Here is a 14,453-nt window from a genome sequence, read left to right on the forward strand (position 1 = left end):
ACAGAAGAAAATAGAATAATGCATAAGCGTTAGTAAGTTAAATGTAAGACATTGATAAGACAGGCTAAGAGAGAATTTGAAAAGAAGTTGGCCGTAGAGGCAAAAACTCACAGTAAAAACTTTTAAAAATATATCTGAAGCATAAAGCCTGTGAGGGAGTCAGTTGGACCGTTAGCTGATCGAGGGTTTAAAGGGGCCCTTAGAGAAGATAAGGCCATCATGGAAAGATTAAATGATTTCTTTGCTTCTGTGTTTACTGAAGAGGATGTTGGGGAGATACACATAGCAGAGAAGGTTTTCATGGGTAATGATTCAGATGGACTGAACCAAATCACGGTGAACCTAGAAGATGTGGTAGGCCTGATTGAAAAACTGAAGAGTAGTAAATAACATGTACTGGATGGTATACACCCCAGGGTTCTGAAGGAACCAAAAAATGAAATTTCAGTGCTATTAGTAAAAATTTGTAACCTTTCATTAAAATCATTCATTGTAACTGAAGACTGGAGGGTGGCTAATGTAACCCCAATATTTTAAAAAGGGCACCAGGGGTGATCCAGGAAACTACAAACCAGTTAGCCTGACTTCAGTGCCAGGAAAAATAGTGGAAAGGGTTGTAAATATCAAAATCACAGAACATATAGGAAGACATGGTTTAATGGAACAAAGTCAGCATGGCTTTACCCAAGGCAAGTCTTTCCTCACAAATCTGCTTCACTTTTTTGAAGGAGTTAATAAACATGTAGATAAAGGTGAACTAGTAGATGTAGTGTATTTTGATTTTCAGAAGGCGTTTGACAAAGTTCCTCATGAGAGGCTTCTAGGAAAAGTAAAAAGTCATGGGATAGGTGGTGATTTCCTTTTGTGGATTACAAACTGGCTAAAATGTAGAAACATAGAAATGATGGCAGAAAAAGACCAATCGGCCCATCTAGTCTGCCCAGCAAGCTCCCACACTTATTTTCCCATACTTATCTGTTTCATCAACCACCAAGTTCAGGGCCCTTGTTGGTAACTGATTCAAATTTCCAACAGGAAACAGAGAGTAGGATTAAATGGAAAATTTTCTCAGTGGAAGGGAGTGGGCAGTGGAGTGCCTCAGGGATCTGTATTGGGACCCATACTTTTCAAACTCTCTTATAATTGAGCGGTGATTGACATGCAGCGAATGAGCAGAAGAGAGCAGTCGGGCCATTGGGTCTGCTAGGAATCAAAATGGCACCAGTGGCCCTTTGCCCTTACCATGGGACAGGGGCTACTTGTGCCATTTTGAATACTGGCAGCTGATCGCCTTTGCCCTCACTATGTCACAGGGGCCGACCGTCGGTACCTGTGACACAGTGAAGGCAAAGGTGATCGGCGCCATTTTGAGTACTGGCATCGGATGGCCGGAGTGTAGGAGGTCGCTCCCGGACCCTCGCTGGACTTTTGGCAAGTCTTGTGGGGGTCAGGAGGCCCCCCCTAAGCTGGCGAAAAGTCCCTCGGTGTCCAACGGGGGTCCAGGAGCGACCTCCTGCATGCCGGCCGTCCAATGCCAGTACTCAAAATGGCGCCGATAGCCTTTGCCCATACTATGTCACAGGGGCTACCGGTGCCATTGGTCAGCCCCTGTTACATGGCAGGAGCACAAGATGGTGCCGATGACCATGTGACAGGGGCTGACCAATGGCACCGGTAGCCCCTGTGACAAAGGCTATTGGCGCCATGATGAAACCGGCACCGAGAGTGTGAGAGTGTAGGGGATAGGTCCCGGACTCCCCGCTGGACCACCAGGGAGTTTTGGTAAGTCTTGGGGGTTCAGGAGGGTGGGGGGTTGTAGTTAATTTTAATTTTAGCTGGGACACAAATAGAAATCGCCATATTAATGCATCGGGGCGCCATACGGCCGAATGCAACGCATCTGCTCCCCGACGAATCCGAATCACGAATGCAACGTATGGCGTCCATCTGCACATCCCTAGTAAGCAGACACTGAGGAAAGAAACCTTTATTATAATGCTGTAGATAAGGTTGAGTCTTGCCAAAGGAATAGGCAGTACTGTAGTCCAGTGGTATCGCAGTAAGCTCAGACAGTCTCTGTAGTAGCTGGTCTCATCCAGATGTAGCAAAGGTCCGGTAGTGTTCAACAGCGTGGGATAGACCTTGAACCTGAAGGGTGGAATAGAAAGAGCTGGAGCGTAGAGATTCTCACAACTTTGCAGTGTTGATAAACTTCCTTTGGTAAAAGCATGTAGAGAAGGACCCATGGTCCGAGGTGCAGGATACCCTGGGAAGAATAGGCCCTTGAGGAGCGAGTACCTATGAGCGTCAAAGTTTCCTGAAAGAAAACAGACAGGACCTCCAAGGAGCGGGTATCCTTAAGGTTAGGTAGTTGAACCCCAAAGGGCAGGTGGAAGCGAGAGGCCCCCAAGGAGCTACTGAAGGAGCGAGATACCCCAGAGGGTAGGGAGGAATCCAAGAGAGCAGCTTAGAAGCGGTCAGAGTAGTAAAACCAAAGTCCTTGCTAACTCGTTGTAGTGGAGCGGAGCTGAGGTTTAAATACCCGTAGGTACTGACGTCATGCAGTGGGGACGCCCCCGAGGTACCCGCCATGACGTATTCAAAAGTGTAGGCAGCGTGCGCGCACATTGCCAAGGAGGCCTCAGGAAGAAGCATGGCGAACGGGGACGCCCATGCCGTCTCGGAGACGCCAAGGGTTTTGGCAACCAGCAGCGGAGGCAGCCATCCTTCCAAGGGAGGAGGAGAATGATAGAAGAGAGGTGAGGCAGAGCGGTCGCAGCCATCTGCAGCTGATAGACGCAACAGTACCCCCATTCAAAGGGCCCTCTACAGGTCCTCTTCCTGGTGGTCTGGGTTTTCGGGGGTATGCAAGATGGAATTTACATACAATGTCTTTATCCATGATGTTGGCCAGATGCTCCCACGAGTTTTCTTATGGTCCATAACCCTCCCAGGAGATGAGGTATTCCCACGTCTTACCTCTCTTACGAACATCGAAGATGTCATATACAGCATACTCAATGTCGTCCTCCGTGTTCATGTTCGTGGGTTCTGGGGTCTTCTTAGAGAACTCTGAGAGCATCAAAGGTTTTAACAGAGAGGCATGGAAGGTGTTGTGTATTCTCATTGATGGAGGTAGTTTCAAACTGTACGTCAGATTTCCCAGGCGCCAAAGGATTGCAAAGGGTCCTACATAGCGAGGTGCAAAACGTGCTGAAGGTAGTTTAAGATGGAGGAACTTGGTACTCAGCCAGACCTTGTCTCCTGGCTGAAACTGAGGTGCCTCTCGATGATGAGCATCATAGATCTTTTTTTCTTTCTGTCCTGCCTTAAGGAGCAGATCCTTCGTTTGCTTCCAAAGCTGAGACAACTCTGCTGCAGTCGCCTGTGCAGCTGGAGAAGCCACTGACAAGGTAACTGGCAGAGGACGAAGCAGCTGTCATCTATAGAGTTGGAAGGGAGAAGACCCTGTAGATGTAGCAGGATGCGAGTTGATAGCAAATTCTGCCCAAGGCAGCAGTTCCGCCCAGTCACTCTGTCTTGAATTAACGTAGGATCGTAGAAAATGTTTAAGCGTTATGTTCATTCTTTCAGTCTGTCCATTCGACCTCGGATGGTAAGTGGAAGTTAAGTCCAAGGAAATGTCAAACTTTGACATAAGGCTCTCCAGAATTTAGCAGTGAATTGTACTACTCTGTCGGACAGAATATGCTTAGGCATTCCATGAATGTGGAAGATATGTTTGATGAAGAGTCTCGCTAACTCCATGGCAGAGGGTAATCCTGGTAAGGCTACAAAATGTGCCATCTTGGAGAAGTGATCAACTGTGACCCAAATGCTATTGTTCCCATTGGAAAGTGGTAAGTCTACCCCAAAATCGGTTGCTATATGGGTCCAGGGTTCATCCGGTGCTGGTAAGGGTTGAAGCAGACCCCAAGGACGTCCGTCTGGTGGTTTTTGCTTGGCGCAGACAGCGCATGAACCCACATAAGTTTGTACATCCTTTTTCATGGTTGGCCACCAGTAATACTGTTGTAACATGGCCAAGGTACGACTTTGTCCAGGATGGCTGGCCAGGCAGGAATCGTGTGCCCACGTCAACAGATTTTTCCTTTGATTTCTAGCCATAACTGTCTTCCTAGCTGGTACAATATGAGTGGTTGCAAGAACCACCCTCCCGTGGTCAATAATGTGATGGGGTTTTGTCAGGCACATCCTGAGGGGAGAGAGGATGTGACAGGGCATCAGCCCGGGTGTTCTTCTCTCCCAGACGGTATTTCAAAAAGAAGTCTAATCTGTTAAAGAACAGTGACCATCTTGCTTGACGGTGATTGAGTCGCTGTGCATGTATGAGGTACTCCAAGTTCTTGTGATCGGTGTACACTACTATCTGATGTTTTTGCGCCTTCCAGCCAAGGATGCCACTCTTGAAAGGCCAACTTAATTGCGAGTAACTCTTTGTCTCTGATTCCGTAATTTCTTTTGTCAGGCGAGAACTGCCTTGAGAAAAGGAGCAGGAATGGAGCACATTGGATTCACTGTACTGGCTCAAAACTGCTCCCACGCCGACGTCCAATGCATCAACCTCGATGATGAATGGGTGATGTGGGTCTGGATGGCAGAGGCATGGCTTCTTTGGAAAAGCCTCTTTGAGAGTCAGAAAGGCTGATATGGCTTCAGGAGACCAGTTGGCAGTCATAGCAGTAAGAGGGACCGTCAATGATGAGTAGTTCTTGATAAAGGAATGGTAGTAGTTCGTGAAGCCCAAGAAGTGGCACAGTGCCTTCAGGCCTGTAGGTTGGGGCCAATCCAGGATGCTTTCTAATTTCTTGGGGTCCATCTGAAACCCATTTTTAGAATCAATGTAGCCCAGGAAGGGTACAGACTCTTTGTGGAACTCACACTTCTCTATTTTCGCATATAAGTGGTACTCCCACAGGCATCTTATAACCTTCTTGACATCCTCTTGATGTGTTTGTAGATCTTGTGAGAAGATCAAAATATCATCAAAGTATACTACTACACATTGATATAGTAAGTCTCATAAGATGTCATTCATCATATTGTGAAAGACTGCAGGTGCATTACTTAGTCCGAAGGGCATGCCGAGATATTCTAAGTGTCCATCGCGGGTGTTAAAAGCTGTCTTCCATTTGTCTCCTTCACGAATACACACCAAGTTGTAAGCTCCTTTGAGATCCAGTTTAGAATATATCTTGTCTCCTTGGATTCTGTCAAATAGTTCAGAAATTAAGGGCAGGGGATACCTGTCCTTGATGGTAATTTCATTTAGACCCCTGTAGTCAATGCAGGGACGTAAGGTGCCATCTTTTTTCCCCACAAAAAAGAAACCTGCACCAGCAGGGGATTTGGAGGGTCTGATGAATCCCTTTTGAAGGTTCTCTTGTAAATAGGTGGACATGGCCTTAGTCTCAATTGCAGAAAGAGGGTAAACTCTAGGGGTGTGCATTCGTTTTGAACTTAAATGGAAAACGCAACTTTTTTTTTTTTTTTAACTTAAAAAAATGATGAGGCGTAAACGATCGGATTTCCAACTTATTCAACATAGCTATGTTGAATACGTTGGAAATCGCGATTGTTGATCTAAATAAAAATTTAAACCCCTCACCCTCCTTAATTCCCCCCCCCCCAAGACTTACCAAAACTCCCCAAGCTGGCCAAAAGTTCCGTGAGGGTCCCGGGAGCAGACCTGAGGGGAATCACGTGACGTCGGCGTCACTCCGTCGTGACGCCGACGTCACGTGGTCCATCGCGGTCCGCTCCCGGAACCCTCGTTGGGCCCAAAAGGAACTTTTGGCCAGCTTGGGGGGGCCTCCTGACCCCCCCAAGCTGGCCAAAAGTTCAGTTTGTTCAAAACGAGGGCTCCGGGAGCGAAATCCCGGTGGACCACGTGACGGCCCGCGTCATCGACGTGACGCGGCCGTCACGTGGTCCACCGGGGTTCCGCTCCCGGAGCCCTCGTTTTGAACAAACTGAACTTTTGGCCAGCTTGGGGGGGCCTCCTGACCCCCCCAAGCTGGCCAAAAGTTCAGTTTGTTCAAAACGAGGGCTCCGGGAGCGGAACCCCGGTGGACCACGTGACGGCCGCGTCATCGACATGACGCGGACGTCACGTGCTCCTCACAAAACCACTGGGAGGAATGGCTTCCTGACTCCCCGCTGGACCACCAGGGAATTTTGGTAAGTTTTGGGGGGGATTAAGGAGGGTGAGGGGTTTAAATTTTTATTTAAATTTTTATTTGCACATATGGACATAGACTCAACTTATGGAATTCTCCATATGTCCATATTGACCGCAAATGAGCCCCCCATTCGACTTATCGACTTATGAACATAAACTTTCGGGCTGCACATCCCTAGTAAACTCTTCATTTTGTTTATTTATTTATTTTATTTATTTAAAAACTTTTCTATACCGTCGCTAAGTTATATACCATCGCAACGGTTTACAAATAGGCACATAGACTAAGGTAATTAAATGTAGGATATCTTACATTCTAACAGGTGCCAATAAAGTTCGGTTACAATTTCATAAATAAAATCATTATTTGAGTAATGTTGGTCAAGTCCAGGTATATTATTGAGTTACTATCGCTTTGAAATATTACTTCTTAAATGTAGAATTGAGTAAATTCATTCTCATCTGCATTACCTTGTACTTTCATTCTCTACCCTCCACACTCTTTAGTGAAGGCTTTTTTAAAGAGCCATGTTTTTAGATTTTTCTTAAAAGTTTTGAGATTATTCTGTAATCTGAGTTCGGGGGGCATCGTGTTCCATAGTATGGGCCCAGCCAATGATAAAGCCCTTTCTCTCACTTGGGTTAATTTTGCTGACTTTACTGAAGGGATTGTTAGTAGTGCTTTGTTTGCTGAGCGGAGGTTTTGGAGGATCCGCATTGGGTTTCAGGTTTATAGTGCAGTCAAAAACTCTGTGAGGTGGAAGTACATCTGCTGCTTGTTTAGAGAAGACATCCTGGAAGGAGGCGTATTGTGGAGGTAAGCCTGGTAACGATGGTGTAGTGGGCATGCACATTAGCGGCGAGACTTCCGTGAAACACTGGCCATGGCAGCCAGGTCCACACCGCGATAATTCCAGCGTTGCCCAATTGAACTGTGGCATATCATCTTGCAGCCAGGGCAGTCCAAGTAGCACTGGATGTATGGCCTTTTCCAATATGAGGAAGGAGATGGATTCAGAGTGTAAAGCTCCGGTTCGCAGGCCAATGGCCTGAGTAATTAATGAAACCTCTCCAGGAAGTGGTTCTTCATGGATTGAAGATAATAGCAATGGTTTAGCTATTGGTGTGGTAGGAATCCATAGATGTTCTACTAAGCATTTTAAGATGAAATTTCCTCCGGCACCAGAGTCTATGAGGGACAGGGTCTGAAATTCAAGGCTTCCGCAGAGAAGTGAGACTGGTAGAGATAATGAAAGAGTTGGAGCGGTGAGACCTAGGAGAAGTCCTCCTGCAGATCCTAGGCCAGTCAGTTTCCCGGACAGATGGGACAGGTTTGGACGGTGGGGCCTGATTAGCCAAAGTACATGCATAACCCCATGCGTTTGCAAAAACATCTTTCTTTAGAAGTTAAATGACTTCGTCCTAGTTGCATAGGCTCATCTTCTAAGGGAACAGACGGGCGGCTTGAGGCAATTGGCACAGGTTTAGGGCGGTTAGCTCCCAGGACAGGCTTCGGAGGACTCTTAACCTCTTGAGTTCGGTCTCGAATATGGCGGTCACATCTCCCAGCCAGTTCCATAAGAGACTCAAGGGTATCAGGCAGGTCGCGAGCCACCAGTTCGTCCTTTAAGTGAGAGTTGAGGCCTCCAAGAAGATAGCACGTAAACACGTAAAGGGGATGGAACAGCTTCCCTATGAGGAAAGGCTGAAGAGGTTAGGGCTGTTCAGCTTGGCAAAGAGAGGGCTGAGGGGGGATATGATAGAGGTCTTTAAGATCATGAGAGGTCTTGAACGAGTAGATGTGAATTGGTTATTTACACTTTCGAATAATAGAAGGACTAGGGGGCATTCCATGAAGTTAGCAAGTAGCATATTTAAGACTAATCGGACAAAATTCTTTTTTACTCACTGCACAATAAAGCTCTGGAATTTGTTGTCAGAGGATGTGGTTAGTGCAGTTAGTGTAGCTGGGTTCAAAAAAGGTTTGGATAAGTTCTTGGAGGAGAAGTCCATTAACGGCTATTAATCAAGTTTACTTAGGGAATAGCCACTGCTATTAATTGCATCAGTAGCATGGTATCTTCTTATTGTTTGTGTAATTGCCAGGTTCTTGTGGCCTGGTTTGGCTCCTGTTGGAAACAGGATGCTGGGCAGGATGGACCCTTGGTGTGACCCAGCATGCAATTTCTTATGTTCTTATGTTCTTAACATCCAGTGTCCCAGTGTAGTTCGGATGCTAAAGTCTTGAATTCGATCACATAGTCTGAAAGTGGCTTATTACTTTTCTGGAGATTAAGCAGAGCAGATCCAGCAACGGTATGGCAAGCCGGATCATCGAAGACAGACTTAAAAAGTTTCAGAATTCCTGATAGGTCATTCAGGATAGGATCTTCATGTTCCCATAACGGTGAAGCCCAAGCCAAGGCTCTTCCTTCTAGTAGAGATAAGATATAGGTGGGCTTGGATGCTTCTGTGGGAAAGAGGGTAGGTTGTAAGGAAAAATGCATACTGCATTGGTTGACAAACCCTCTACACATCTGTGCTTCACCCGTGAAGCGGGTAGGCGTGGATAGCAGTACGGTGGTCTTGACAGTAACCACTGGAGACAGCACTTCTTTCACTGGAGTTGCTGAAGTATTCAGTTGTGCATGTAACTGATTGAAGGCAGCAGCCAGGCTTTCCAGAGACTTTTGTTGCTCAGTGATCCGCTGGGCTAGGGCAGGAATGGCATTCAAGGCTGCAAGCTGAGCCGAGTCCATGGAGTTAGCAATCTGTTGGGTTTGTGGCATATTTGTGGACTCTTGGTCGAGGTGGTGATGACTCATACCACGGGGAGAGGCCCCGTGGGGAGCCACAATGATTGGCTAGACTCTTAGTAAGCAGACACTGAGGAAAGAAACCTTTATTATACTCCTGTAGTTAAGGTTGAATCTTGCCCAAGGAATAGGCAGTATGTAGTCCAGTGGTATTGCAGTAAGCTCAGACTGTAGTAGATGGGCTCACCCAGTTGTAGCAAAGGTCCTGTAGTGTTCCGCAGCGCGGGATAGGCCGTGAACCTGAAGGGTGGAATAGGAAGAGCTGGAGCGTAGAGACACAACATTGCAGTGCTGATAAGCATCCTTTGGTAGAAGCATGTAGAGAAGGACCCGTGGTCCGAGGTGCAGGATACCCTGGGTAGAATAGGCCCTCAAGAAGCATGTACCTATGAGCGCTGAAGATTCCTGAAAGAAAGCAGACAGGACCCCTGAGGAGCAGGTATCCTTAATGTTAGGTAGTTGAACCCCAAAGGCAGGTGGTAGCGAGAGGCCCCTGAGAAGCGGGTACCCAGAGCTTCTGAAGGAGCGAGATACCCGGAGGGTTGGGAGGAATCCAAGTGAGCAGCTTAGAAGTGGTCAGAGTAACAAACCTGAAGTCCTTGCTAATTCGTTGTAGTGGAGTGGAGCTGAGGTTTAAATACCTGGAAGTACTGACGTCATGCGGTGGGGACACCCCCGAGGTTCCCGCAATGACGTATTCAAAAGCTTAGGCAGCATGCGCACACGTGCCCTAGGAGGCCTCATGAAGAAGAATGGTGGATGGGGACGCCCATGCCGTCTCGGAGACACCGAGGACTTCGGCAACCAGCAGCGAAGGCAACCATCCTTCCAAGGGAGGAGGAGAATGACAGAAGAGAGGTGAGGCAGAGAAGTCGCAGCCGTCTGTGACTGATGGATGCAACAGTATCGCTCCATGGTGAGACCGCACCTTAAATATTGTGTACAATTCTGGTCGCCGCATCTCAAAAAAGATATAATTGTGATTGAGAAGGTACAGAGAAGGGCTACCAAACTGATAAGGGGAATGGAACAGCTCCCCTATGAGGAAAGATTAAAGAGGTTAGGACTTTTTAGCTTGGAGAAGAGACTGCTGAGGGGGGATATGATAGAGGTGTTTAAAATCATGAGAGGTCTAGAATGGGTAGATGTGAATCAGTTATTTACTCTTTCGGATAATAGAAGGACTTGGGGGCACTCAGTGAGGTTAGCATGTAGCACATTTAAAACTAATCGGAGAAAGTTCTTTTTCACTCAACGCACAATTAAACTCTGGAATTTGTTGTCAGGGGATGTGGTTAGTGCAGTTAGTGTAGCTGGGTTTAAAAAAGGATTGGATGAGTTCTTGGAGAAATCCATTACCTGCTATTAATTAAGTTGACTTAGAAAATAGCCACTGCAATTACTAGCAACAGTAACATGGGATAGACTTAGTTTTTTTCAACTTTCCAGGTTCTTATGGCCTGGATTTGCCACTGTTGGAGACAGTATGCTGGGCTTGATGGACACTTGTTCTGACCCAATATGGCATGTTCTTATGTTCTTAATTTCTTAAGATGAATGATACTCCCATTATGATTATCCTCATCATAGCCAGACCTGGAATTGCTTCTTCTTACAGATGCCAAGGAGTGTATGAAGTGCCCAGAAGACCAATGGCCAGCCAAGAGACAAGATGGATGCCAGAAGAAGACCATTGAATTTCTGTCCTATGTAGAACCCTTGGGCATGGTCCTGGCAGTTATCTCTGTGCTTGGTGCCCTGATGCCAGCTTCTATCCTTGTTATCTTCATCCAGAACCGCAACACCCCAGTTGTAAAAGCAAACAACCGTGAACTCAGCTACCTCCTGTTATTAGCCCTCATCCTGTCCTTTGGGTGCTCATTAGTATTCATAGGCCACCCCACAACACTGACATGCATGGTGCAACAGATGACATTTGGAATTGTATTTGCCATCTGCATCTCTTGCCTGCTCGCAAAGACCATCATGGTAGTCATAGCCTTCAAGGCCACCAAGCCAACCAGCAACCTAAAGTTATTGATGGGACCACGACTGTCCAATGCCCTGGTATTATCCTGCAGCCTGATCCAGGTCCTCATCTGTGTCACTTGGCTGATAGTGGCTCCCCCATTTTACCAAATGAACATGAAATCCCAGATGGGAAAGATAGTCCTTGAATGCAATGAAGGGTCATTGTTTGCATTCTGCCTCATGCTGGGTTACATGGGCTTGTTGTCTATTATCAGCTTCATTGTTGCCTTTTTAGCTAGAAGGTTGCCCGACAGCTTTAATGAGGCTAAGTTCATCACCTTCAGCATGCTTATATTCATTGCTGTCTGGCTTTCTTTCATTCCTGCTTATCTAAGCACAGCAGGGAAATACACAGTGGCTGTGGAAATATTTGCAATTTTGACCTCCAGTGTTGGGTTGCTGGGTTGTATATTCTTCCCCAAATGTTATATCATCCTAATCAGACCAGACATGAACACCAAGGAATTCCTAATGGGAAAAGCCCCAGGGAGCCTCAAGAAATCAAAGTAATTGAATTGTAGCATATTGATTAATAGATATCTCAATTTACACGATGTAATCTTTTTTTCTGAAAATACTTTTTCTTGAAGCAACAGCCCTAGTAAAATAAAAAAGATCTAAACAAAAATCACCCCTCTGTGAAACTTAACATTGGTACGTAGAAATAATATTATCTCTGCCAATCTGGTGCTACCAGTGATTGTAAACACTAGGGATGTGAATCGTTTTTTGACGATTTAAAATTTCGTCCGATATATTTTAAATCGTCAAAAATCGTTAGAGCCGCGATACAATAACAATTCCCCCGATTTATCGTCAAAAAATCATAAATCGGGGGAAGGGGGAGGGGAAGGGGGAGGGCGGGAAAACCGGCACACGAAAACAACCCTAAAACCCACCCCGACCCTTTAAAATAAATCCCCCACCCTCCCGAACCCTCCCAAAATGCCTTAAATTACCTGGGGTCCAGAGGAAGGGTCCCGGTGTGATCTTTTACTCTCTGACCTCCGGTGCGTTGTAGAAATGGCGCCGGCGCTACCTTTGCCTTGTCATATGACAGGTCAAAGGTAGCGCCAGCGCCATTTTGTTTTTTGTCCCCCGATGTCAGGAGCGTAGGAGATTGCTCCCGGACCCCCGCTGGACCCCCAGGGACTTTTGGCCAGCTTGGGGGGAGCCTCCTGACCCCCACAAGACTTGCCAAAAGTCCAGCGGGGGTCCGGGAACGACTTCCTGCACGCAAATCGTTTTTCCGTACGGAAAAACGATTCGCGGTAGGAGATCGCTTCCGGACCCCCGCTGGACCCCCAGGGACTTTTGGCCAGCTTGGGGGGGCCTCCTGACCCCCACAAGACTTGCCAAAAGTCCAGCGGGGGTCCGGAACGACCTCCTGCAGTCGAATCGTGTTGCCGTACGGCCGGCGCCATTTTGCGCAAAATGGCGCCGGCCGTACGGCAACACGATTCGACTGCAGGAGGTCGTTCCGGACCCCCGCTGGACTTTTGGCAAGTCTTGTGGGGGTCAGGAGGCCCCCCTAAGCTGGCCAAAAGTCCCTGGGGGTCCAGCGGGGGTCCGGGAGCGATCTCCTACGCTCCTGCCGTCGAGGGACAAAAAAACAAAATGGCGCCGGCACTAACTTTGCCCTGTCATATGACAGGTCAAACGTAGCGCCGGCGCCATTTCTACAACGCACCGGAGGTCCGAGAGTAAAAGATCACACCGGGACCCTTCCTCTGGACCCCAGGTAATTTAAGGCATTTTGGGGGGGTTCGGGAGGGTGGGGGATTTATTTTAAAGGGTCGGGGTGGGTTTTAGGGTTGTTTTTGTGTGCCGGTTTTCCCGCCCTCCCCCTTCCCCTCCCCCCCCACTGGACCCCAGGTAATTTAAGGCATTTTTGGGGGGGTTCGGGAGGGTGGGGGATTTATTTTAAAGGGTCGGGGTGGGTTTTAGGGATGTTTTAGTGTGCCGGTTTTCGATTTACACGATATTTAAAAAACCCAAACTGTGACGATCCGATTCCCTCCCCCTCCCAGCCGAAATCGATCGTTAAGACGATCGATCACACGATTCACATCTCTAGTAAACACTTCTCTTAAAATGCATAAAGCTTGGTATCATCTCTGATAGATCAATCGCTATCCAAAGTTTGTGTGACCCAGACTACATCCTTACGTTCACTTCATCCATTTTCACAGCCATTTCTCTCTCTCATCCTGTAAACTGGGATTTACCTGTTACATTTGGTGGACCCGCAAACTCATTCCATGGCTCGTGGCTCATACCTATTAGCTGGCTCTGGCCGCATGGTCTCCCAATGCTAGATCACCCCGGCTGCTTCTGATTGCCCCCGCATGGCTTCCTTCTGCCAGCAGGGCAAGTATCCTCCCAGAAGCCATTTTCTCCTCCTCTCTGTGGGGTAGATTTTTAAGGCAGCGTGCACGCATCCATGTTTGTGTGGTTTCCGAAGCACGCACATGGATGCGCATGTTATAAAATTGGATGGCCACACACACACACATATATATATATATATCTTAAGTTCTTATGTTCTACTGTAAAATCCTGTCATGAAAGCCATATCTTGGAAGCACAGAAAACAATTACGATCAGGATGCTCATTCGAATGCTTTCCAGGCGTCAAACTCCACTATCATAGATGCAGTTTTCATATATATATATATAAAATAAAAATCCAAAATTTGCTGTTATTGCTAATGGCCAGTTGTCCGAGGAAGGGTTTTGTACAGGGGCACAAGGTAAGGTTTTCCTCTTTCACCTCTTTTATATCTATTATGGACCCCTAATTAAGAAAGGTAGAATGTATTTAAAATATGTCTATTAAAATTGCGACATTTGCCTATGATGTTTTAGTTTTCCTGACTAACTCCCCAAAATTTGTTCAAAAAGAGTTTTGAAATTTTTCAAAATAAACTCAAATACATCAGGTGAATTATAATAGACACGCACAAGCCAAATTCTGACAGACCATAGGCACTGTAACAGCAGAGAAGGAACTTTGCCCAGGTGAACTTTAAAACATTGTCCCTGTGGAAAATGAAGAGGTCTTGTCCTGATACACTGAAGGATACCTAATCAGATGTGCCTGTTTGTCAGTTCCTGTACAAATATAAAGCAGTCAGAGAGGCAACAACTTAAGATCTTAAGCAAGAGCTAGGGACAGCTAGCAAGCAAGCAGAGATCAGCAAGATCCTCACCCTTAGAGGGTGGGGCTGCCTGAGATGGAGAAAAACACTTTGACACACAGCTTGGTAGCCGACGTGGCAGTTCTCCTCCCGAAGGAATGGGAGGGGCGAAAAGACCTGCAATGCAGCAAAAGACCCTCCACCCACCACAAGGTTATACACATGGTTATGCATATTCATCAGCTGGAAAGTATAAGACACGGG

At 46.9% G+C, this 14,453-nt stretch overlaps 1 protein-coding gene across 1 annotated transcript; it reads left to right on the forward strand.

Annotated features, from left to right (window-relative positions):
- The first annotated feature begins 3,020 nt into the window (after window positions 1-3,020).
- Window positions 3,021-11,559, forward strand: LOC115081155 (vomeronasal type-2 receptor 26-like). Its single transcript, XM_029585661.1, has 4 exons — window positions 3,021-3,135; window positions 3,335-3,413; window positions 3,595-3,616; window positions 10,609-11,559. The coding sequence occupies exons 1-4, from the start codon at window positions 3,021-3,023 to the stop codon at window positions 11,557-11,559; spliced, it is 1,167 nt and encodes a 388-aa protein (XP_029441521.1).
- The last annotated feature ends 2,894 nt before the right edge of the window (window positions 11,560-14,453 follow it).

The sequence above is a fragment of the Rhinatrema bivittatum genome, chromosome 19 (assembly GCF_901001135.1).
Source record: "Rhinatrema bivittatum chromosome 19, aRhiBiv1.1, whole genome shotgun sequence".
Classification (NCBI taxonomy): Eukaryota; Metazoa; Chordata; class Amphibia; order Gymnophiona; family Rhinatrematidae; genus Rhinatrema; species Rhinatrema bivittatum.